Genomic DNA, 26129 nt, shown 5'->3' on the forward strand with positions numbered 1-26129 from the left:
TACAGTTGGTTTTGTTGTAATCACTTAAACTTATCTATTAAAGTACGTTATTTTGTTGTCTATCTGATATTCATTGCCTCGGGTAACCGAGATGGTAGCACTTTCATGCATTGGGTGGTCTTGGTAAGGCACCTTGGTGTATGGGGGTGTTACAAAGTGGTATCAGGGCGACGATTTTGGAACCTGTAACTAACGAACCCAATGAATACAGAGAGTCAAATTAAAATAAACCTCGGTAGGAGTTGTTAGGAGCTAATGCAAAGACTTGGGAGACGTCCTAAAGTCGCGAACTCGCCCTACAACTTTAAACAGGTCACTATGAGGTGTTATGGGACCGTTATTTATTTAGTAATGTTCTATTGCGTATGTTTGATAAATATGTATATATATGAATTTGTTGGTAATATGATATGTGGTTGAAGGGAGGATGTGGTGGAATGGATGAAAGTAATCATATATGGTAATATGATTAGTGGTTAAGCTACTTGTTTACTGATATTTCATATGCATATGTTGGATAAAGTGTATGATGGATGATTTGGTGGAAAAGGTGAAGTAAAGTTGCATAAGAATATGATTTCATGATTTATGCATGTTTATATGAAGGAAGTGAATTTTTATAATGTTGTTATGTTAGTAACATGTGAATATAATTTTTGCGTTTGATGTATACATACATATATTTTGTTGCGAAAAGTTATAGAAAAAAACCGTGTGGGCAGAACGTGACTGGTAAGTTGAATATTATATGATCATGATAGATGTTATTGTTTGGCTTTTGGTAGATAGTAACATGTGGTTAGGGATACTGGTTTTACAAGTATCGAGTCGCTTTTGTTCACTTTGTTGATGTTTAAGTTGTTTGAAAGGGAAAATCAAATAGTTATGTTGTTCAATCACAAAGAAGTGTTTTTAAACTGTTATAGATTGAGATTCATAATTTATATTGATGTGATTCCACTTGGAGGTCATAGCTTGTTCTTTTATGATTTTAACGATAGGTCACGCTGTAATACCCGCCCTTTTAGGGACCCTTTGACCAGCGTTGACTGACCATGGGAGCGGGAGTAGTCTTAGAAAAGTGTGCCAAAACCATCTTGGGCTGCGTGTTAAGAGTGGTACTCGATAGAGTAGAGGCTAGTCGATCGAGTAGCTAGGTTACTCGATCGAGTAGGGGGCCACTCGATCGAGTATGTTGGGTACTTGATCGAGTACCTGGTTTTCAGCGAGGGTTTTATATCGCGTTTTGTTAAATCCGCAAATCACTTTCGCCACTTTCCTCCTATCCTTCAGTCGCCTCTTTCCCTTCCCTTCACCTCAAAACCTCCATGGAAGCCTTTTTGAAGATCCTTGAACCTTAGGAGGACTCACTTGTGTCGGGTAGCGGTCTCTTGCTGAGCTTTTCCTCTAATAGGTATGTCATAATCATCATCCGTGTCCTTGTTCTTTTAGTTAGGGTTTGCCTGTTAGTAATAGATGATGGTATTCTGGTTATAGGCGTTGCTTGGTCGCTGGACATGTTATCTGTCGGCATGGATTGGTTCCGGTGGCTTAAAGGTAGGTTCGCCTACTCAGTTTCTGTAGATGGTCTAGCGTGTCAGTTGTTGTGATTGTTTGGTGTTTGCTTAGTATAGTAATTGTATTGTGATTGTGGTTGTGATCGTTGTCTATGGTTCGCGAGGAGTGGCCTCGGCTGAGTGGGGTCACTTGCGGGAGTGGCTTCACGCCCTAGTTTCGCCTTCTGTGGAACCCGCCACAGAAGGGATGTGCACATTAATGGACAGGGTTATCGCTCGGTATGATGAGCGGGGATCCGTGGGTACGGCCTGCGGTCCCCCACGCGGGGGGATCGGTCCAGTGGACGATCGATGTGAGTTGGTTGAATTACCGTGATTGTGTTGAGATTAGTAGCATTGTATTGTGTTGATAATTGTAGTTGCCGTTGTCGTGTCTTATCTCGTCATCGACCTTGTGTGGTTGTTTGTTTGTTATGTGTCCGCCGTGATCCCTTATGGTGAGCAAATCGGTCTTAGCAGTGTTGGTGATGTTGATAGTGGAGTCCGGGCAGGGATGAGTTCTCACGAGATACGATGGTCATAGCGAGTAGTCCTTGAGTTGTATCTTTATGTCGTTTATTGGTTTAAATCGCTTGTAATATAACTTAATAGTTCTTTTATCGACATTTGATTATTACTAACCTCGGGCAACCGAGATGGTAACGTCCTTATATCCTAAGGAAGGCCTAGTTAAGGCTCCTCTGAATATGGGGGTGTTACAAAGTGGTATCAGAGCGACGATTTTGGAACCTGTAACAAATGAACATAATGAACGTAGGGAGTCTAATAAAATGAACCTGGTGTATGTGTAATGGGAGCCTTAGCTGATGCTAGATTTTGGGTGAGTAGGCGCCCTCATTTCAAAATCTTGGCCCCATGACACTTAAGCCAGTCACATGGTATGGGAATGTGGAGTCCGTGTGTCTATGTGTGATATATATGTTAATTGTGCCGGAGCTACCTCCGGTTAAGTCTTTGTTGGAATTAATAGGGGTGTGTTAGTGATATATTAGGCCGTGTATGGTAATTGTTGATGAGATTATTGAAATTCTTTGAATGATTAGTGAGCTTATATGATGGCTATGAGATATGTGACGAAAGTTTACGTGATAGAGATGCGTGAAAATGTGGAATTGAATCTTGTGACATGAATAGTGAACACGTAGGTGTTTGCTATAAGTTAATGATGACGGGGGTCATCTACGAGTTTATAAATCCACAGTAATCACTATGATGATAGTTATAGTATAGTTGAGTTATAATTCGAGACATAGCATATAGTAATGCGTTTATGCCTACTTGTGGTCGAAATTTTTCCGCTGCGTAATGTTTGATTCGTGCAAGATGAATTGCTTATGATAGAATGTGACACATGGTAGATTAGTTTGTTTTGAAAAGTATGCATTTATGTGATACGTGAAAGAAAGAATTAATTATACGCTTCAAATTGAAGTAAACGCGAGTTTAGTAGTAACATGTAAAGTAAGTTTAAGTGTATTATGATGGCAGGATTATGTTTAGAAATGATTCGAGTTGGGCAATTGGTGTGGCGTAATGTAATGTATGCTTTAATAGTTGAGACGGTGAGTAGTGATGGTAATGCGTGAGCAAGGGCGATAATCGGTGCCGAATTCGAACTTAGTTTGGAATCGACACACACATGTTGTTTTGCAGGAATCTTCAAGTTACTTCGTACTTCTGACCGGTACTTAACCATACTTGACCGAGTGCGGGTGTTTACTAGACCGAGTAGACCTCACTCGATCTAGTTAGGAAGCTATGATGTCGGGATGTGGGAAAAATTCCTGCAGATACTCGATGATTTAGCTCCTACTCGATCGAGTAGGGTGGTACTCGATCGAGTACCCTAGGAACTCGATCGAGTAGGTTAATGTGCAGCGAATCCTACGGGTTTCTTAAAACCCCTAATCTTTCTATTTCTTCTTCCTATTCCCCTATACTTCGACACACATAAACTACTCTCAACCCTTATTTCCTTTCAAATCCTCTCATACTCTTGGGTTAGTGGTGATTATTGGGTTAATTTCTTTGCATAATTTCGTTCCCTTACTTTGTTAATCAATCAAGGTATGCTTCCCTTCCTAATGTATACGATTTATTGCTTTGAATGTGTTAGAATAGTGAAATAATCTGAAATTTCGATTCACATGGGTAGGTCATTGCTTTTGATAGTTGAAATATGATTCACATGCCTCCTTTCCATGTTTGTTGGTGACTAATTGCTGTAAATTAAATTAGAAATTGCAAAATTTGAAATCGAAATTTCTAGGGTTTCCAAAATTGAAATCGATTTTTGGTTATTTTACAATGGTTAGATGGTAGAATTGAGCCTTAAGTATTGTTTATATTATGTTGGAGGATAGATTTTGATGATTTTACCCTTAGAAAGTTGCCTTAAAACTTCGTCTTAAAAGTGCCTCAAATGGAAATTCGTGATTTATAATTGGAAAATTGATGTTGTGAATGACATTATAAGTATAAGTTGAACTTCAATATGATAATAGAAACGGTAATTGACGAAAATATGCCAAAACTATCGCATTTGTAAAGACCGTCGAAAATTCTAATTGAGTTGTTGTTCATAATATTGAAGGGTGATAATGATATATTCCAAATTATTCTCCCCCATGAACTAGTAAGAATGCCTCACATGTGAGTAGAAGTGTGTTTGGAACAACCTTTAGAAGCATGCTAGGATATTCGAATTTGTTGAGCATATGTAATCACCATGATAATTTCTTTCACAACTATGGCTTATGAGTAGTAATAATCTGAGCTTGTATGTCAAATTTTGAAAGCTGGCTGGTGAACGTGTGTACTTAGCTTAATGTTCAAAGTTAACGGCGTAGATTATGTGCTTCACATGTTGAAAGTTGTTGATAAATTGGTGTGCCTAGCTGAGTATGTCGAATTCAGATTACATGAAGTAAATGTTTGCATGTTTATACAAGTTGTTTGAACTTATGCCTAAAGCAGATGCCGAGACTGAACCTTGGAATCCGCCAAAGTAAACGGGGGGAGGGTAATCCACACGAGATGGGGGAAGGGAGTGGACTGTGGTACCCGCAGTTCCAGAATACCCTTCAGTTGTTTTTGTTGATTTCAAGCAGGGGGAGCGTTTTGTAGCCTTACAAAAACGCAAAATGAGACCTACGAGGTGTATAGACACTACTGTGTTAGAGGAGTTGGAGATAGAGACGGATGTCCGACACATTTTCGAGACCTTGGGTCTTATGGGTTTGTATAGGCTGAGGAAACACACTTATCCTTTTCTCACTTTGGAGTTTATGAGCTCCTTTATCTATGACCCCGCTGGCCAAACCGTTGAATTTCGGTTGATGAACACTAGTTTCTTGCTTTCTATGGATCAATTTGCTTCTCACCTTGGGTTGGCTAAGCCTCCTAAGGACTCCATTACCGATATTCCAGCCGAGTGCGGTGTCCGCCGCCCTGATGCCTTGTCGACCGGGAAGCAAGCTTCCACCTCGAGCAACATCGATTAATGACGTTGACATGTTACCTTGAGGGTGTTTCTCCGTTCTCTTTCGAACCTCCTTTATGACGAAAGGATATCGAAGTGAATAATCATGAGGTCTTGCTTCGATGTCTTACCTCAACCCGGAGCGGGCCGGGAAAGTGGTCTTTAATGCTCCTTCTATGGTTTGTGCTGCCCTTGCCTTGATGGCTTCTTCCTCTTCCCCCAGACCGAGTTGTGGCGCTATCGCCACTCGGTTAGCTGAAAAGCTAACCTCTTTTGAGGCCTCTTCGGAGTACGTGCCTCTAGCTACCCCAGTACCCACTATGGACCGTGCCTACTATCTCGACCTGAAATGGTTGAGGACTTTGGCTGACGGTGGTCTAGCTTGGAGGCTGTGGGGCATGAGTTGGGTGAAGATTCTAGCTCCTGAGCACCTCCCACCCACGGAGCCCTTGGAGCCGACGGTAGTGACGGTGGACTCCGATGATGAGGAGGAGGAGGAGGAGGATGATGACAGACCCCGCCATCTACAGACCGATCTCATCGACGACACCATCCTCGAGGTGATGCCGGAGCCGACGAAGGGCGAGAATGCGGGAGTTGCGGTGGTGGAGAGACCCAGATTGGGGAGGGGACCCCGTCGAGTGAGGGAGAGGGCCTCGGAGACTAGGCCACAGCCGGTAGCGCCACATCGCCAGAAAAGATCCTTTTCCGTGCTACCCTTACCTCGACACCCCGGAGACGCGATCCAGCTACTTGGCAGATAGAGTGTCATCTACCTTGACACTCCGGAACATGCACGAGATGCCGTACGCTAAGGGGATAGGGACCGAGGGACCGCATCCAGTTTGGTGGAGTGGAGTTGGGGACTACTCAGGGGTTTTCCATTCCTACGGGGTGGATCAGTCGACGTGGGGGGCACCTCAGTCCTTTCCTTACGGTGGCTTGACTCCATGGTACGTGGGCCCAGGAGCAGGAGCAGGAGTGGATGCGGGGATCGGGTCATCGGGAGCAGGTACTTCTGGTGGTGGTGATGATGAGGTGATGTTTGAGCAGCAGCAGCAGGAGGAGGAGTGATACTCCTTGTTTTATCCTTGTTGATGGTAGTTGGTGTTAGTGGTTAGTAGTGTTGTTAGACTTTAGTAGTTGTTTTGTTGCGACTTTGATTTAGGACTTGTATTGTTGGCCATAAGGCCGGATTTCATATTTTGACTTGTTGCAGGATATTAGACGTCGGGGAGTCTTTCCGACTCGATTCTATATGACAAATATGTGCATGTATGTTAACTTATGACAGGTTTTATAAGAAATTTGGCCTGTAGGTACTCGACAGAGTACCCCGTACTCTATCGAGTAGCTGCAGGAAGAAAAGAGAGAAAAGTTTCTGATCTTGAGCTACTCGATCGAGTAGCCAAGACACTCGATCGAGTAGCAGGGCACTCGATCGAGTACCGATATACTCGATCGAGTAGCACTGTTACAGGAGATTTTCGAAAATCAAAAGTGTGTAAGTGTTTCATAATTGCTAGTTTAATGTTTAACATAGTTAGTTGTGCGTAGTAAGACCTTTGAACCATTAATTTTATATGTTGGAAGTCATGTTTCAGTTTTATATACATCTTGATAACGATTAGTGAAGTGGTGACGGTTTCTTGTTGTTTTAGTATTACAATATGTCATTTTACCATTTATTCATTGAAGTTACATTTCTTCATACGCTGTGCGTGCAAAGTTAACGTGCTTTATCGTTGGCGACTAGTTGTCCCGGAGAGTTATGTATGATTTATAATTTAACGAGTTTATGCTTAGCGAGTAATGTCCACATTAAATAATATGTTTTAACCCATGTCATGAATCAAATAATAAGTAATATGCGTTGAAATTTAGGTGGTGAACTTCGGGGACGAACTCCCTTTTTAGAGGGGAAGAGTAATGTCGCGAAATAAAAAGGCTGTTTTTGAATAATGTTTTGCTTCTTTATAATGTTGCTGGTATTATGTTTTGCTTTAATTACAAAAATTTCTGAAGTATAACGGATTACTTTAGTTCTTTAAAGTGAATGTGGTTATATGTTTCAAGAGACGGTCATGAAAATAAAAAAAAAAAAAAAAAAAAAATAGGTATAGTGCGATGAATCGTATTCGAATCACGTTGCCGAGTAACATGGTGGCATTAGTTGTACCACATGAAAGTTGATATGAGACATGTTCTAGATTGATAGTTTGATAGTTGTTACTGTATGTTGGGTGATCGTGGGTGGTGATTCGCATTACGATTTTGATGTTTTATATATATATAGAGTAACGGTTGACGGTGATAATGCTTGCATGATAGTGGTAAGAATCGATAGGTATAAATGTAGACGGTGATGATGATGACATGGGGGGGGATGGTATTTCCAAGGAGTTATGGTTTGAGCGGAAAGAGTGGTGAGGTCGTGTTGTTCCCGTGTCTCGAGCGGGAGATAAGTGAGTTGAACTTCGGGGACGAAGTTCTTTTTAAGGGGGGAAGACTGTAATACCCGCCCTTTTAGGGACCCTTTGACCAGCGTTGACTGACCATGGGAGCGGGAGTAGTCTTAGAAAAGTGTGCCAAAACCATCTTGGGTTGCGTGTTAAGAGTGGTACTCGATAGAGTAGAGGCTACTCGATCGAGTAGCTAGGTTACTCGATCGAGTAGGGGGCCACTCGATCGAGTATGTTGGGTACTCGATCGAGTACCTGGTTTTCAGCCGAGGGTTTTATATCGCGTTTTGTTAAATCCGCAAATCACTTCCGCCACTTTCCTCCTATCCTTCGCCGCCTCTTTCCTTCCCTTCACCTCAAAACCTCCATGGAAGCCTTTTTGAAGATCCTTGAACCTTAGGAGGACTCACTTGTGTCGGGTAGCGGTCTCTTGCTGAGCTTTTCCCCTAATAGGTATGTCATAATCATCATCCGTGTCCGTGTTCTTTTAGTTAGGGTTTGCCTGTTAGTAATAGATGACGGTATTCTAGTTATAGGTGTTGCTTGGTCGCTGGACATGTTATCTGTCGGCATGGATTGGTTGCGGTGGCTTAAAGGTAGGTTCGCCTACTCAGTTTCTGTAGATGGTCTAGCGTGTCAGTTGTTGTGATTGTTTGGTGTTTGCTTAGTATAGTAATTGTATTGTGATTGTGGTTGTGATCGTTGTCTATGGTTCGCGAGGCGTGGCCTCGGCTGAGTGGGGTCACTTGCGGGAGTGGCTTCACGCCCTAGTTTCGCCTTCTGTGGAACCCGCCATAGAAGGGATGTGCACATTAATGGACAGGGTTATCGCTCGGTATGATGAGCGGGGATTAGGTGGGTATGGCTGCGGTCCTCCACTGGCAGGACTGGTCCAATGGACAGTCAGTGACAGAGTTGGTTGAATTACCGTGATTGTGTTGAGATTAGTAGCATTGTATTGTGTTGATAATTGTAGTTGCCGTTGTCGTGTCTTATCTCAGTACTGACCTTGTGTGGTTGTTTGTTTGTTATGTGTCTGCCGTGATCCCTTATGGTGAGCAGTCGGTCTTAGCAGGTGTTGGTGATGTTGATAGCTGGAGTCCGGGTAGGGATGAGTTCTCACGAGATACCATGGTCATAGCGAGTAGTCCTTGAGTTGTATCTTTATGTCGTTTATTGGTTTAAATCGCTTGTAATATAACTTAATAGTTCTTTTATCGACATTTAATTATTACTAACCTCGGGCAACCGGGATGGTAACGTCCTTATATCCTAAGGAAGGCCTAGTTAAGGCTCCTCTGAATATGGGGGTGTTACACACGCGCCCAAAATGACCAAGAAACGAGTGAGATATGACCGTTTTACGAAAATTGGACAGTGCTGAGAATTGCTTAGGGTAATCGATCGAGTGGCTCTTACTCGATCGAGTGCACCTCTTGTTACTCGATCGAGTAGCCCTGGTAATTTTTTATGCGTGCTTCTGACCTTCACCTACTCGATCGAGTAGGTTGTACTCGATCTAGTGACCCCTGTTTTGGGTAATATGCTTATCTTTTTACCTCGTCGCATATCATGTTTAATTCAAGGGTGTTCTTTTATTTCTTTATGCATTGTTTTACGTATGTGTTGGTTCTGTTGCATAAGTTACCAGATCTTATGATGTAATGAGTAACACCTTATGATGGGAATGAGTTTGGTAGGGAGGACATGAGTTATATGTGGTTGTGTTGGATAGTGGAAAAGGAGAAGGGAAGATTGATGAGTTTATTGAGACATGGAGCAGGTTTTGTGAGATGTGGTGAGTGATATGATTGCGAGTTTGGGTAATATGTGGTAAGTGTATATGGGCAAGGGGTGATGTAAGTGTATGGAACGTGAGAATGAAAAGGATGAGATGAGGGATACGAATAGTGGCAAATTGGAATGTGTAGGGATTTGTGGAGGGAGATGGTTAGGAGTGTGTTGGTTAAGGATATATGTGATGAAAGGTCATTATAGAGGTATGGAAACAAATGGTGTATAGTGAGATAGAATTATGCAGGGATGTGTAGGTAGTGGCCGAGTTTGGGAATTTGTATCATTAAGAGGTGAAACTAGTGTGTTATTTCTTTGGCATTAACGGTATGAAATGAGTTTTGGTTTCTAGAGGCGAAAATAAATTTGTTGACGAGTAAACTTTGCTTGTGTGGACGGATTGGTGACAAGTGTGGGTGATAGCATAATGCGAGAAGATCCATGGTAAGAAAGAGAGAGATGGTACTGATATGAAATAAAGGGTTTTGAGTTTTGGAGCAATGAGAAGGTAACCGGAGCACTAAAGAGTTAGGTAGAAGGAACAAGGAGTTGAATTGTTAATTGATTTTGTCCAGTGTAAAAAGAAAAGAATGAGCAGAGTAAACTAAGAGAATGTTGACCGAAGTTTTGCGATATGGGAGTAAGGAATCACCGAGATGTAGGATACTATCATGAGGGTGTGAGTTAATGATTATATAGGAATTTCAGGACGACATGTTAGTCATGAGTTTCGGGGAATTGAGAGGAGTAAAAAGTTCGTAGAGTATTTGCACGGTAGAGTATTAAAGACAAAATTGGAATTAATGTTCAGGTAAATTTTGTTGATGGATTTGACGTTCGATATTTGGGATGTTAACCGAAGATGGGAAAGAAACCGTGATATTTAAAGGTGGGTGTAAGATATTTGTTATACGAACGGTGGTGGTGTTATGGTGTTGTCACTAGTGGTTAAGGGTGATGATAAGTAGGAAAGATAGCCATTCTAAAGAGGTTGATTTTGTAGAGGCCGGATTGATATGTATGGTTGTGAGAGTGCATGAGGTGTGGGTGTAGAAGGCAGTTACTAGTAGTTGGGTGTTAATGGTATGGTTACGTTTGTCAGGAGGTGATATTTATGCGAATGAGAGAATGTGTTATGAAGGGCATGCGAGTTAAGCTCGGGCGAGAGATAACCTTTTTCAAAAGCGAACTTACGTGATCGGGATTGACTAGTTGGATGTGATTACGGGTCTATGATGTGTATAAATGTTTTTGTGAGGTTCTGACCTCACGAGAAGTGATATTGTATGATTGTTATAAAGTTGTTATCTGAATGTACTGTAATATATTATATTTTGGGTACGGTAACCTAATGGAATGTTAATCAATTTATCTTTTTTAAAACCTTTCAAGAGAGAAAACAATTGCGTTGCTTTTGTTCTTCGCGTTACTATCAAATCCCAAAGGCTAAGGTTGTCGGATCGTCGTGTTCTTTACGCCGTTGAGTTCGTCGTGTCGTGGGTAAGATCGTTGTATGAATTTTATACCATTTTGTTTATTTTGTTTAAAGCCCTAATTGGGTAGATTGGGGGTTTTGGGAACATAATGTTATATTAGACGGTGATTGTAGGATTGCATGTTTGAAAGGAGCTGATTGCGTTGAAGAACGATTTTGATTAGCTGCTTTGTGACGATCTCGTGATTGCTTATTCCAGGTAGGGTTTCCCTACTCGGTTATTGGTTACATAAGTGTTGATGGTGATTGTATTTATTTTTTATCTATAACATGTTGGTTGTTGTGTTGGAGTTATTGTTGCATAATTATTGTTGTTTGTATGTGGTTCTCGAGGTGCGCCCTCGGCTGAAAGGAGTCACTTGCGAGAGTGGCTTCACGCCCTTAATTCGCCCTCTATGGAACCCGCTACAGGAGGGGATGTGCACATTAAGAAACATGGGTTATCGCTCGGATGAGATGAGCGGGGCTTAGTTGGGAACGGTTGCGGTCCCCAACTGGCGGCGAGGAATATCTGTTGCGATGGGTATTCTGGCAGGACCACACACTTTAGTGTGTAGTCAGGTGTGTGGAGTTGTGACGGAGTTTGGGTAATGTGTGTGTTGTATCTTATATATTGTGTTTTGTGTAATCAGTAACTGACCCCATTTAAATTTTTTAAAAACTGTGGTGATCTATTCGGGGGTGGTGAGCAGTTGTCTAGCAGGTATACTATTGTTGCACGCGGGATTAGCTGGGGATGGAGTCGCCACGAGTCTGATAGTAGTCTTCCGTAGTGTTATCATGAGACCTTTTGTTACTTTAGTTGTAGTTCGGTTTTAGAACAGTTGTACTTTACTTTACAGTCGGTTTTGTTGTAATCACTTAAACTTATCTATTAAAGTACGTTCTTTTGTGGTCTATCTGATATTCATTGCCTCGGGTAACTGAGATGGTAGCACTTTCATGCATTGGGTGGTCTTGGTAAGGCACCTTGGTGTATGGGGGTGTTACAAGGTGGTATCAGAGCGACGATATTGGAACCTGTAACTTATGAACCCAATCAATACAGATAGTCAAACTAAAATGAACCCGGGTAGGAGTTGTTAGGAGCTAATGCAAGGACTTGGGAGACGTCCTAAAGTCGCGAACTCGCCCTACAACTTTAAACTGGTCACTGTGGGGTGTTATGGGACCGCTATGTATTTACTAATGTTCTATTGCGTATGTTGGATGATTATGTATATATATGAATTTGTTGGATTAATGGTATGTGGTTGAAGGGAGGATGTGATTGAAAGGATGAAAGTAATCATATATGGTAATATGATTAGTGGTTAAGCTACTTGTTTACTGTTTTTTCATATGCATATGTTGGATAAAGTGTATGATAGATGATTTGGTGGAAAAGGTAAAGTAATGTTGCATAAGAATATCATTTCATGATTTATGCATGTTTATATGAAGGAAGTGAATTTTTATAATGTTGTTATGTTAGTAACATGTGAATATAATGTTTGCGTTTAATGTAGACATACATATATATTTTGTTGCGAAAAGTTATGGAATAAAAGTGTGCGGGCAAAACGTGATTGGTAAGTTGAATATTGTATGAGCATGATAGATGTTATTGTTTGGCTTTTGGTAGATAGTAACATGTGGTTGGAATTGGAGACGATACAATTAAAGACAGAATGGGAATGAATGTTCAGGTAAATTTTGTTGATGGATTTAACCTTCGATATTTGGGATGCTAACCGAAGATGGGAAAGGAACCGTGATATTTAGAGGTGGGTGTAAGAGATTTGTTATACGAATGGTGGTGGTGTTGTGGTGTTGTCACTAGTAGTTAAGGGTGATGATAAGCAGGAAAGATAGCCATTCTAAAGAGGTTTATTTTGTAGAGGCCGGCTTGATATGTATGGTTGTGAGAGTGCATGAGATGTAGGTGTAGGAGGCAGTTACTAGTAGTTTGGTGTTAATGGTATGGTTACGTTTGTCAGGAGGCAATAGTTATGTGAATGAGAGAATATGTTATGAAGGGCGTGCTAGTTAAGCTCGGGCGAGAGATAACCTTTTTCAAGAGGTAACTTATTTGATCAGGATTGACTAGTTAGATGTGATTACGGGTCTATGATGTGTATAAATGTTTGTGTGAGGTTCTGACCTCACGAGAAGTGGTATGGTATGATAGTTATAAAATTGTTATACTAATGTTCTGTAATATATGTTGGGTACGGTAACCTAATGGAATTTTATTCAAAAAGTAATATTTGAGTGATATGGCATGGCTAGTTATACTTGTATGTGTATTCATGATATATGTTATTCCGTGAAAAAGGTATGGATGATATTCATGAGGTTCTTATCTGTTTATTCCGTGTAATATGTTGCGTTGTGATCTAGTAAAGCGGTTTTGAGTCGTTTTCTTATCCGGAAAGTTATACTGAGTCGGTGTTTATGGGAATTGTGTAAGTTGCGATGACTATCGATGTGGTTGTTGTGCCTCAGGGGATGATCCGGGCACGGTACTTCATGTTGTGATGCGGGTATTTTCGCGCTGCGGTGCGGCTGTTGGTGGCGGTGTTGCGATGCCGTCATCGGTTGTGGTGGAGTAGGAGGGATGACTACGATACGAGCTTTCGAAAGTACATACCAGTTATACATAGATTATTGCTTTGTTTATTGCTGTTTCCTGCGAGTTTCGGTTTGGACAGATACACGATTGTTTTGTGGGGGTAGAGTATGATATGGAAGACAGTTGTGTATGTTTCAGTTGTTGTCATGGTATAGTGATATCCTGTTGATGGGACAAAGTTGCGAGAGGTTGATGGAGTACTTGCGATCTTCTTTTAGAGGAGGCATTGGTTGACATAGTAATGGCGAGTTATTTGTGGAATATGTGTTGTACATATCCGGAAGGTGCAGGTGCTTCGTAATCTTTATTGGGACAGTGAGTATAGGGTGTTGGAAATTAGTGTCTTTTTTTTTTGCAAGAGTGGCAAGCCATATTATTCATCCATTGAGGGAATAAAGAGGCCGGATCTTACAAAGATATATCCAATAATTAGACTACTCAATTTAGAGTCCCAACTATCTCATCCTCATAAGACGGGTGAGTTACAAATAATAACCTAGTACTTACAAAGAATTGAATTCGTTTAGTAACATAATCAATCGTGCGTTCAACTTCTTTGAAAATATGTGCATTTCTTTCCTCCCATATGCAGTATACAGTAGCCCCCAAACAACTAGCAAACCAAGATGCTTTCCAAGGTTTCCTTACCTTTCTACCAGCCAGCCATCGTAATTCCTTACTCAGGTCCTCAGTTCTATTGTATAGTTCCAACCAGGCCAACGCATTTTTCCAAACACCAGCAGCAAAGTGACATTGAAAGAACAGGTGCTTATGCGTTTCACAGTGAGTCTTGCAGAGTATAAAGCGATTCACAAAACAAAATCCCTTCATGCTCAAGTTATCAATTGTAGCTAACTTCCTCTGCATAGCTAAAACCATGATAAAACTATGCTTTTGAAGGACAACTCTAAGCTAAACCCCTTTTGTCCATGGTAGCCGTGCTCCCTTATCTCTGAAGTTATCATACAACAGGCGTAGTTGTAACTTTCCATCCTTTACACAACTGTTCAGAAGGGATCTAGCTAACTCAACTCCTCCTGCCTTTGTTATCAGTTCATTCTTCGCATACAGAATACTCCTCTAGCTCTCTGAATGGTGAGGTTTAATCTGCATATCCCAGAAAGTGTGTGCTTTGATATTGTAGGATAGATTCCATTGAGTCCATGTACTATTTGATGAACTATCTATCGCCCATATCCATTTGCATAAGATACTTTTGTTCCAAGCTAAGATCTCTTTTATATTGAAACCTCCCTCATGGTGTGGATAACAACAGGATGTCAAATTCTTCATTATGAGCTTCCTAGTCCCTTCTTAAGATTGCCAAAGGAATTGTCTACAGAATTTGTTGATGAGCTTTATAACTCCTTTGGGAATCAATAAAGTAGCACACCAGTATTGCTCCAAACCAAAAATGACAGTGTTTATCAAAGTTATTCTCCCTGCATTGGAGAGCCTGTGTGTAGGCCCAGTAACTCATTGCTTTCTGAATTTTATTTAATAAATCAGCAAACATAGTCTTGTTCAATTTTCCTTCATTTAGTGGGACTCCCAAATATCTGAAAGGGAAAACTCATTCAATAAACCCAGTGTTCCTCAGAATGGTCTGCTTAACATCTTCTCTAATCCCTCCCATGTAGATACTTGTCTTTTCAGGGTTAGCTTTCAACCCAGACATGCTTGCAAAGGTGTGCAGGGAATCAGTTACAGCTTGGACAGAAGGAGTATTACCCCGAACAAATATAATTAAATCATCTGCAAAGATAAGGTGATTGAGCCCTATTTTGCCACATTTTGGATGATAAGTAACCTACTTCTGCCTATGTATCACCCTCAACAGTCTAGACAGTATTTCCATGCTCATAACAAATATAAATGGAGATAGAGGATCTCCCTGCCTCAGCCCACTGGCTCCCTTAAAAAACCCATTAGCATCTCCATTAACATTCACACTAAACCAAGTTGATGTAATGCAACCCATTATCCATTTCTGAAACTGAATTGGGAAATCAAAGACCTGTAGCATTTGACCAATGAAGTCCCACTGCAAAGAGTCAAATGCTTTCTTGATATCAATCTTCATAAGACATCTAGGTGATATGCCTTGCTGCCCTTAACATTTAATCAGTGACTGGGTGAGCATAATATTTTCATATATGCTCCTACCTTCCACAAAAGCCCCATGTTCTTTGCCCACCACTTTAGGTAATAAGGGTTTAAGTCTGCTACATAAAATTTTGCTCACTATTTTATAAAAAACAGAGCAACAAGCTATAGGTCGGTAATCAGTAACAGACTGAAACACAGGTTTCTTTGGAATCAAAGCCAATAAAGTGGTATTTGCCTGCCTAGATAGAACCCCATTTTAAAGAAAGCTAGGACTGCTGCACAAAAATCACTTTTTATGGTTTCCCAAGATTTCTTAAAAAACTGAGAGAAGAACCTATCTGGCCCAGGACTTTGTTGGAATATGTGTTCTCCGACAATGATGCGATCACAATTGTCGATCATAATGATCACATGTTTAAATCTCATTTTAAGAATACATGTGGGATGTAATATTTTTACAGTCAGCTGGTCCACACATATCGGTAATGATTGGCTGACTAGAGTTTGACATTACTGTCGTGCGACGGTGGTGATCAGTTGATCCCCTTAGGTCATACCTATAGGGAAATACTCTTAATTGATTATTTAATTAATCGTATAACGATACGAGTTAATTAAATTGCTTAAAATTGACAGATGATTTTGTGAGTATAATTAACGTATCTTATTGTAATATGATTAAATGAGACACGGTCTAAGTAATCGAATTGTTTTATTACTTAGATGAAATTATTGTTTACAGAAACAATTGAAACGGAATGAATAAATTATTATAAATACAGAATGTTGTAGTTTATAATTCGGAAACACTTTACGGTACAAGTAATTATGAATTACTAGGTTAATTATATAAGTGACATATTTTATTAATATGTTGATTTTTAATTGTTAAAAATACATTTGATATATACCTAATGTCATGAAACATGTTACATGTGACAAATTGACAACTTAATGTGTAAAATGGATTTTCCATTTTACATCATATGTGCCGAAATAAGGAGGGAGTATTAGGCTTATTATTGTGTTAATTTTTAGTGGAAAACACAATCATGAAAGCTAACTACTAGCCATGCAACCCTATAGCTTTTGAGAAGAGCAACTATTGCATGCATAAGCTCCCCAAAAGCCACCCCCCCCCCCCCCAACCGGTTTTCCATGTGAGGAACCCATATGGTTTTCTCTATTATTATTGATTCATTTGAACAAAAAAACATTTTCTAGTGTAAGAAAGGTGTTTATCTCTATCTTTTGTGAAAATCCTAGAGAAATAAAACTCCATCATCTATTCTCTCTAAAACCGAAATACAAGAGAGAACAAAAATTATTTTGTGTCATATTTTAAGTAAAACTAATATTGTTACTAGATCTAAATAATATTGGTTATTATGAGTTTTTCTTGGGTATATGCTTTTGGGAGGGATTCTATACTTGAATCCTTCTTCTTCCATTTGGAGAGCTCAAGAACAAGTGAGTAGGAGAACTCACTTGTGCCCATATATCCGAAAATCATATGGTGAGATAACGATTTCTTCACTTATCTTTTTTAGTTTGCATGCATAAGATTTGTAATTAATTTTATGACTAAATTAATTTTGAAACATATATGAATACGTTGAGTAATGAGATATAGATTTCTAACAAGCGGTATCAGAGCGCACAAGGTTGTTTGCAAGCAAATCGGTTATAGTTTTTCCGAGTTATACGATTAACATATAAAACTTATAAATTTGTGTTTATTATGATATATCACGAAATTTATTGTGCATGTTAAATTTTCTGTTCCTAAAATGTTTTAGGATATTTTGGTTTAATTTATGGATTTTATTGTTCATTTTATATAATATTGGCATTAAAATGTGATTTTTATGATAAAAATGTCATTTTTGGACGAAAATTAGCTAAACTTCGAATTTTTCAGTGGTTTTTGGATATGTTTTCACATATATTATTTTTAGATGATCTAAAAATTTTCAAAATTTTTGGAGTTCTTATGCTCGAAATATGGATTTTTCATGATAAAAATCGAATTTAAATGAAAAATAGGTTAATATGAGAAGTATTTCGAATCTAGTCATAGAAATTTAGTATGTTGTCACATGAAATTTTACAAGATGTGTGTAAAATAATAGGCTATAATAAAATCTTTATGCATGATTTATGATTTTTTGATGAAAAATAACATAAATAGTGACTTAATTAGTATAAATTGCTAAAACATACTTCATGACTAAGGAAAAACGTGAAATATTGCATTTTATTACCTTTTTCAGATCTAAAATTGAAAAGTTGATGAATATAATTTTTCTCATATTTTTATGATTATTATTGATAAATCCGATAAACCGCAACATAATTTTTCGGATAATTTTACGAAATTTTAACCTAAGTTTTTGAACATTATGAGTGTCATGGTATTTTTCCAGAATGTTCATAAGTTTAAATTTTGAATTTTGAATTTATTTGAAATTTTATGATTTATTTGGAGTTTATAGCATTTTATTATAATTTTGAGTCCATTAATGAACAATTTTAAGAAATATGAGTTAATTATAGTCAAATAGTTAGTGAAGACTAATTTTGAGTCATAAGTTGGTTAGGGTAATTAACTTGTGCATAAATATGATTTTATGTAATTTATTGTGATTTTAAAAGGTTGAATCACGCAAATCCGTAAAAACCGTTAAATATACGATATTGGCTCCTTAAAGGCGATTTAGCATAAAATTGGGCATGTTCATACATATTATAATGCTTCATTTTATTTATGATTGTCATAATTTTATTTTATGTAATTTTTGAATTATGTAATTTTTACTTAGTATGGCCTTAGCTTTTAATTGCTATTACCCGAAATGTATGGAAATATCGATTCGGTTATAATTTTTTGTGATCTCGTATCACCGTTTTGTAATTTAATAGATTTATTTTTACTTTAATTACAAGTGTATAATAGGAAATTATGTAATTTGTTATGTAATTTATTTATTTTGGAGTTCCTTGAAGACGATGTCACTCAAGAAGGCGATACATAAAGACGGTGTTACCTCGAGATGCGTGCCAAAACCGAAGTTCAAGGGACCAATGGAGTTGGTTTCCGAATATGTAATAGTTAATTAGATTTTCTATTTTAGGAAGGCCATACTAGGATTTAATTTATGCTTTGCATTTTATTTATATGTCGCATGCATCGCTAAATCGCCATAACTAAAACATGCATTATCATTTTAATCGAGTTTATCGACCGTGTCAATTACAATTATCGTAGTTCACCGCTTTAGTTCACTTAAAATGTGATAGATAATAAATTGACATGACCTCTCGCTAAAAATAAACAATTGAGACATAGCCTTACCAAAAAGTAGAAACCATGAAAACCTATTTCATGAGGGAGTGCACTCGGCCATCCCGGGGTACAAACCTTGTTACGTAGGGGAAGTGGGTGATAAATGTCTATCCACCGAATTCGTGTTGATGAGGGTTTCATCGGCTATCCCGTGCCCAAGTTGATGTGGATTTGGATCATGGACACATTTATTCGAAATTTGTATTGAGCTCAACGGAAGTATTCGTGACCGTAGTCGCATGTGTTCCGGGCTATAGATAAATATTAGAGTAATTTTATCGACCGAGAATTCTAAAAGTAGAATCGATTAAAGAGTAAGTCCACCGAGTTATGTTGATAAGGGTTTCATCGGCTATCCCGTGCCCAAGTTAATATGAATTTGGATCTCGGAATCATTTATCATAGTTGGGTAGAGGTCACTATGTAAATGCTTTACTTGTTATCTACAAGTGTTATTATAACGATGAATGTTTTTGTTTTCACTATTCCGTTGTCATATTGTTCTATTTCTTTACCACAATTCATATACGATATCATTTCGATTTTTGATTCAAATCTCCATTAAAACATGGTAACTAAAGACAAATATGAATTTTCTTCTAAAACCTCATATTATCCATTGGAAGGATCTCTTGTAAAGAGTATAGATAAAAGTTATTCATTATCAAACAGGTTTTTGATTCTTGACTAACACATCTACTTACAATGGATTGTTTTTCATATACTTAATTTAATTAAGTACCTTGAAGCGATAAATTGTTTTGGTAATTAGATTTGTCAGAATTCGTAATTGACCAAAATAACGCAACCACTTTAATGAAAGTTCTAAGACTAAAACGATTGAATTGAAGAGTAATCTTCATAAGATTCAACTTTGCTTCTCTAAGTAAAGACTCTTTGAAATGAGTGGGAGCATTCTCTTAAACCGTTAAGAAAAGGATGAGGTTCAAGAAGTAAAGATTATAATGGAATTGATACAAGGTAATGTTAAAAGTAAAGTTGTTGATAATAGCGATACTAAACCTATCAATCCCGACCGATAAAGTTTCCACTGTCTTAAATGTTGGAAACTAGAAAGGAAACTACCTCAAATTATTGAAGAATCAACAAGTTAGTTGTGGGACATCTAATGGGACCTTCTTCTTTAAATGCTTGTTTGATTAAACATAAATTTTGCTAGTACTACTTCGTCAATATTAGAAACCAGTGGAGGTTTTCATCATTGTATTCGACACATAAGATGATTAGAATATGACGACTAGCAGCAATAATGTCGAGAGATAGAGTAATTGTGTACTCAATCAAGTTTTTGGATTTAAAGTTGTACTTAATTGTGACTATTAAGTGCATAAACTCTAAATAAGAATATAAACTTGTTAAAGATACAAAAGAGGTTTCACTTTTGTGACTCTATACACCATAATTTGATGTATGGCTAGCCCATTATCAAGGTGATTATATTCTAAACCAAACTAGAATAACACATCATGTAGATGATGTAAGACTCAAATCGGTAACCCAAGATTAAACCTTAAATTTTGGAATGATGAACGCAAAGAGTTATCGAGTACTCTTGAAACCATTAGATTGTTAATGGTATATGCGTATCTTGTATTCAAAGCAAGATGTCTCGTGCCTTTTGGTTGAAAAGGAGATCGAGGTTGTAAATCATTGATCCATAATAGGTTGATCATTTTCTTTTACCAACGATTTAATTGGTATCATGTGTTCACTTAATAAGGTAAATAGAGAAATCTTTGAAGAAGTTCAAAGAGTTCACGGAATCACTATTTAGTCGTGATAGGGGTTATCAAAGTGAAGACTTTGATATAAGCCAAACGAAATGTGACATAGTATCACAGGTTAATCTCTCTTAACACGCATTATGGGATAATATGTGGTTGGATAAAGAATTCAAACGCTATTCGATATGGTTTGGACTTCAATCAAGTTACCTTGAGTTACTTGACCCTTTTGGGGAATTTATCATTTTTGTCTAAATTATTTTCCACTAAATCTAAACGAATCATATGAGATATGAAATGGTAATGTACCATGTTTGTAAGCTTACACAAGAAACAAATACTCACTTTTCCCATTCAATTATCACGAGTACAACAAGTTTGTGACTCGTGAAGCTATCTTTCTAAAATACAAGTTTATTTCTAGAAGACAGAGTGGGAGAAATTATTAAAGAGCCACAAAGAATGTTATGTCGCTATCAACTGGTCTTTCTTGGCTACATGAGACGTTTTGTGAAAGACGTTGTTTCTTCAAAACCTAGGAGGTTAAAATCATCACTCGTTGAAGATGATGAATTAGTGTTACTTTTGGAAAGTAAATAGATTGTAACTTACAAAGAAATCATTTGATTCAAGTTGATTACTTCTAGAAAGTAATGGACATATGACTTACATGAGAATGTTTAAGTCACAACTCAATACAAGGCTTAGAGCCATGAAAATCCGAAATTAAAGGCTTGATTAGTTGCAAAGGGTTTTGCACTAATAAAGAGAGATTTCAAAGCTTGATTGGTAGCAAAGGGTTTTGCACTAGTTGAAATGCTTAAGTCTATTTGGATCTTCTTAGGGATTGTGTTTTACATAGCGAGTGAATCTAAAACCCACTTCTTCAAAAGAAGGAATGTATTCAATACATGTCATGAGTTTTATAGATTCTTACAATCCTAAGATAATGTGAAACTTAAGAGAGGGTCTTAAGTAGGACATCAGTGAGTTGGAATCAATGTTTTGATCATATTATAAAACTTTTCTCGATAAGTCGAGAAGTTGTGTTTATACATGGAGTTTAGTGGGAGTTACGGAAATTTTAATTAGTCTTATATGTAGATGACATATTGATCATTGAGAATGATTTAAGACTTTGGAGAAATATAGTACATCTTTAATATTCGGATTTATGAAGATAAATCTACATGATATTAGCGTCAAATAAGAAGTCTTATGTTTATAAGATTCATGACTAGTTCAATCAAGTTGAACATATTTGATTGATTCCATTCTCTTCCGCTGTCGAATCAATTAAATAGGAAATGATGTATAACACTTCATATACTTTGAGTATGATGAATTGTTTTAAAATCGAATTCAAGAAATAATTACCAAGTAGCCATATTGATTACCCTTAAGTGCTTGCAGAAGCATTAAGGATATAATGCAAAGTGTTTTTGATGCAATTTTGTGTAAGGGTATTACACAAGTGACAATTGACAATTGAGATTGCGCATGGTTTCTGACAAAACCATAATCAAAACACATTAGGATGGTTAAGATACCATTGTGGCCATGTTAATTAAGAAGTAGATTTTCTAGAATCGTTCTAGGCAATAAAGAACAATGAGAAATATTTACAACGGAAATTGAGTACACTTGCAATCATGGGATGTGCAAGAAGGATGAGTCCCACACACTGTGAAAACAATGGGAGCTATTCTAAGGCTAGAAGGCCTATGTCTTGATTGGATCTCGACACGTACTCAGAAAGTTTTGTAATGCAAATGTATACATTACAAAGGAAAACGAGTATGTAGTAAGGTTGAGTAAGGTACAAGAAATTGATAAAACCTACTAACCAAAGCCTTCTCAAAGGCTAAACATGATGAGTCATGTCATTTCAATTGAATTGAAATGAACAACTACGTACAAGATCAAATTAGATTATAGAACATGAAATAGTAATCAGGCATTGACTATTAATATGTGATAATCGCATTTGTCGTTGGAGTTTTACTTTAAAACTCTTTTATTATACTTTGTTACATCCAAACGGGTTGTAGAGACAACGTTGAACCCCGTTAAAGTGAACCCGGATTAACATGGTATTCGCCCATAGTCACTTGTATGAGGTGACGTCTCGAAGTGACTAGAGTGTGATGCGATTGATGGCAAGTTCAAGTGCCATAGAGTCATGTGAGATGACTAGTCGATCATATAGGCAGACTGTTAGGAACACTTTGTCGGGCAGTGACCGCTTATAGAGTTCTGGCAAATTTATATAGCCTGATCGTGGCAAGAGCTACTATAGTATTCTAATGAGTCAATTCTTTTGACTAAAGACTGTTCGCCTAAGGTGGCACAGTTTCAGATTAACTTTGATTTGTGTTACTACGACCTTCGTAAATGGGGTCAAATGGGCATATTTTGGGTTATGATGGCTGTGGCTAGTCGAAGGGAATAAGTGCGATAGGAATTGTCCACCCCCTTGTCACGGTTAAAACAATATCTCAGGGCCACTCGAAGTGTAATGAACTGGAAATGCGTGGCCACGCTCGGAAGGTATCTATGATAGATAAATCTGGTCAATCAGTTATTCTCCAGATCGAGGAAACCACTCTCAATATGATCACTTGCAAGTACGACCCGAAAGACACCTTGCATTGAGTGGAAGATAGTAATAGGACAAGAGAATTGGTGACACACACTTGTCGAGGACAAGTGGGAGATTGTTGGAATATGTGTCCTCCGACAATGATGCGATCACAATTGTCGATCATAATGATCACATGTTTAAATCTCATTTAAAGAATACATGTGGGGTGTAATATTTTTACAGTCAAATGGTCCACACATATAGGTAATGATTGGCTGACTAGAGTTTGACATTACTGTCGTGCGACGGTGGTGATCAGTTGATCCCCTTAGGTCATACCTATAGGGAAATACTCTTAATTGATTATTTAATTAATCGTATACCGATACGAGTTAATTAAATTGCTTAAAATTGACGGATGATTTTGTGAGTATAATTAACGTATCTTATTGTAATATGATTAAATGAGACACGGTCTAAGTAATCGAATTGTTTTATTACTTAGATGAAATTATTGTTTACAGAAACAGTTGAAACGGAATGAATTAATTATTATAAATACAGAATGTTGTAGTTTATAATTCGGAAACACTTTACGGTACAAGTAATTATGAATTACTAGGTTAATTATATAAGTGACATATTTTATTAATATGTTGATTTTTAATTGTTAAAAATACATTTGATATACCTAATGTCATGAAACATGTTACATGTGACAAATTGACAACTTAATGTGTAAAATGGATTTTCCATTTTACATCATATGTGCCGAAATAAGGAGGGAGTATTAGGCTTATTATTGTGTTAATTTTTAGTGGAAAACACAATCATGAAAGCTAACTACTAGCCATGCAACCCTATAGCTTTTGAGAAGAGCAACTATTGCATACATAGGCTCCCCAAAAAGCCAACCCCCCCCAACCGGTTTTCCATGTGAGGAACCCATATGGTTTTCTCTATTATTATTCATTCATTTGAACAAAAAAACATTTTCTAGTGTAAGAAAGGTGTTTATCTCTATCTTTTGTGAAAATCCTAGAGAAATAAAACTCCATCATCTATTCTCTCTAAAACCGAAATACATGAGAGAACAAAAATTATTTTGTGTCATATTTTAAGTAAAACTAATATTGTTACTAGATCTAAATAATATTGGTTATCATGAGTTTTCCTTGGGTATATGCATTTGGGAGGGATTCTATACTTGAATCCTTGTTCTTCCATTTAGAGAGCTCAAGAACAAGTGAGTAGGAGGACTCACTTGTGCCCATATATCCGAAAATCATATGGTGAGATAACAATTTCTTCACTTATCTTTTTTAGTTTGCATGCATAAGATTTGTTATTAATTTTATGACTAAATTAATTTTGAAACATATATGAATACGTTGAGTAATGAGATATAGATTTCTAACAGACTTTTCCCAGAGTCAATGGAAAACAAAGCTTTCCTGATCTCCAATTCCTCTACAGGCTTGCATAAGTGAGTCCAATCAGACTCCTCAGTATTTGGCCCTTCCAGAAGAGTGGGTAAGGCAACAGTATCCACCTTCTCTCCCAATAACCATTTATAGTAGTCAACAAAAGCTTGATTTACTTTAGTAATTCCTTCCCTTACATTTCTTTCCTTGTCAGTTATGCGTCCAATTATACTTTGGTGTTTCCTAGCTGCTATTCTAGCAAAGAAATAGCTAGTAGGAGCATCATTGTATTTAATGTCTTGTACTTTGGACCTTTGCATAAGACTACTCCTCTCCATTCATCTTAAAGTCCAGTAGTCCTCCGAAATTCCCTTTTCTTGAGCAAGATAATAAGGATCAAGAGGGTTCTGCTGAAGATGCTTCTGGCAGGCCTTTAAATCCTTCTTAGCAGTCCTAACTCTCATATATATATCAGTGAAATTCCTCTTATGAAGGTCAACTAATTTCTGCCTGACATTCTTAAGTCTTGCAAACAGCCTAAACATAGCATTACCCTTTACTGGGATCTGCCAAGCCTGAGAGACAAGAGCATTATAATCCTGGTGTTCCTCCCAACAGTTTAAGTAACTAAAGCTCCTTTGAAACTGATAAGTTTCCTTAACTTAAACCAATAGAGGGGAATGATATGAGATTCCAGCAGGTAGGATTGTTACCTGTGTATGAGGGTATTGAATTAACCAATTTGGATTAGTTAAAACCCTGTCTAGTTTAGACCAAATCTTAGCTTCCCCCTCCCTTTTATTTGTCCAAGTATAATCACTGCCATAACCCTGTAAATCATCCAGATTGCAATCCAGAAGACATTTATTGAAAGCTAAGATCTCAGCTAAGGATGGTGGATTTGGACCCAGTCTTTCCTCCATATCCCTAACAATATTAAAATCACCCATAATGATCCATTCAGTAACAGTTGGTGTTAGTTGCCTGAGTTCATCCCATAAACTTTCTCTAATATCTCCATCATTGCTTCCATAAATGAATGTAACATTAACCACTTTATTAGACACATGGTGCAGAAGCTCCACATGAATCAATTGTGCATGAACTCGAAAATAAATTACAGTCATCAGTCTTTTATTTATGAAAACCCATATTCTCCCATTATAATGATGAGAGTAATTATTTAAGATGCAGTAAGAAGGGAAAAACCTACTAATAGCAGCATCATTACTTATTTTTACTCTAGTCTCCAATAAACCAAACACCTCTACTTTATTTGAAAAAAAATAGCCCCTAACCTCCTGCTGCTTTATTGGGTCATTAAACCCCCTTATATTCCATGAGGATATTATCATTGACCAGGATCGGGGGGTTCCTCATCCTGAGTAGCTTCCAATGTGGAGAGTACCTCAATATCTTCATTTGTCTGCAACACAGAGTAAGTGATACCCGTCGTTGTGAGTACCATAAATAATATTTATAAAACCTATTAAAACTA

At 37.7% G+C, this 26129-nt stretch overlaps 1 protein-coding gene across 1 annotated transcript; it reads right to left on the minus strand.

Moving 5' to 3' along the window:
• Positions 1 to 24969: 24969 nt before the first annotated feature.
• LOC141601305 (uncharacterized) lies at positions 24970 to 25758 on the minus strand. Its single transcript, XM_074421573.1, has 2 exons — positions 25345 to 25758; positions 24970 to 25230 (listed from the first exon to the last, which is right to left on the minus strand). The coding sequence occupies exons 1-2, from the start codon at positions 25756 to 25758 to the stop codon at positions 24970 to 24972; spliced, it is 675 nt and encodes a 224-aa protein (XP_074277674.1).
• Positions 25759 to 26129: the final 371 nt, after the last annotated feature.

The sequence above is a fragment of the Silene latifolia genome, chromosome 9 (genome assembly GCF_048544455.1).
Source record: "Silene latifolia isolate original U9 population chromosome 9, ASM4854445v1, whole genome shotgun sequence".
Taxonomy (NCBI): Eukaryota; Viridiplantae; Streptophyta; class Magnoliopsida; order Caryophyllales; family Caryophyllaceae; genus Silene; species Silene latifolia.

Bases quoted from the DNA above. Each gene is read 5' to 3' on its own strand.
- LOC141601305 (XM_074421573.1), bottom strand. From the start codon at position 25,758: ATGACTGTAATTTATTTTCGAGTTCATGCACAATTGATTCATGTGGAG. The intron at 25,231-25,344 runs GTAACAATCCTA...GAGGAACACCAG, and splicing joins TTCAATACCCTCATACACAG to GATTATAATGCTCTTGTCTC.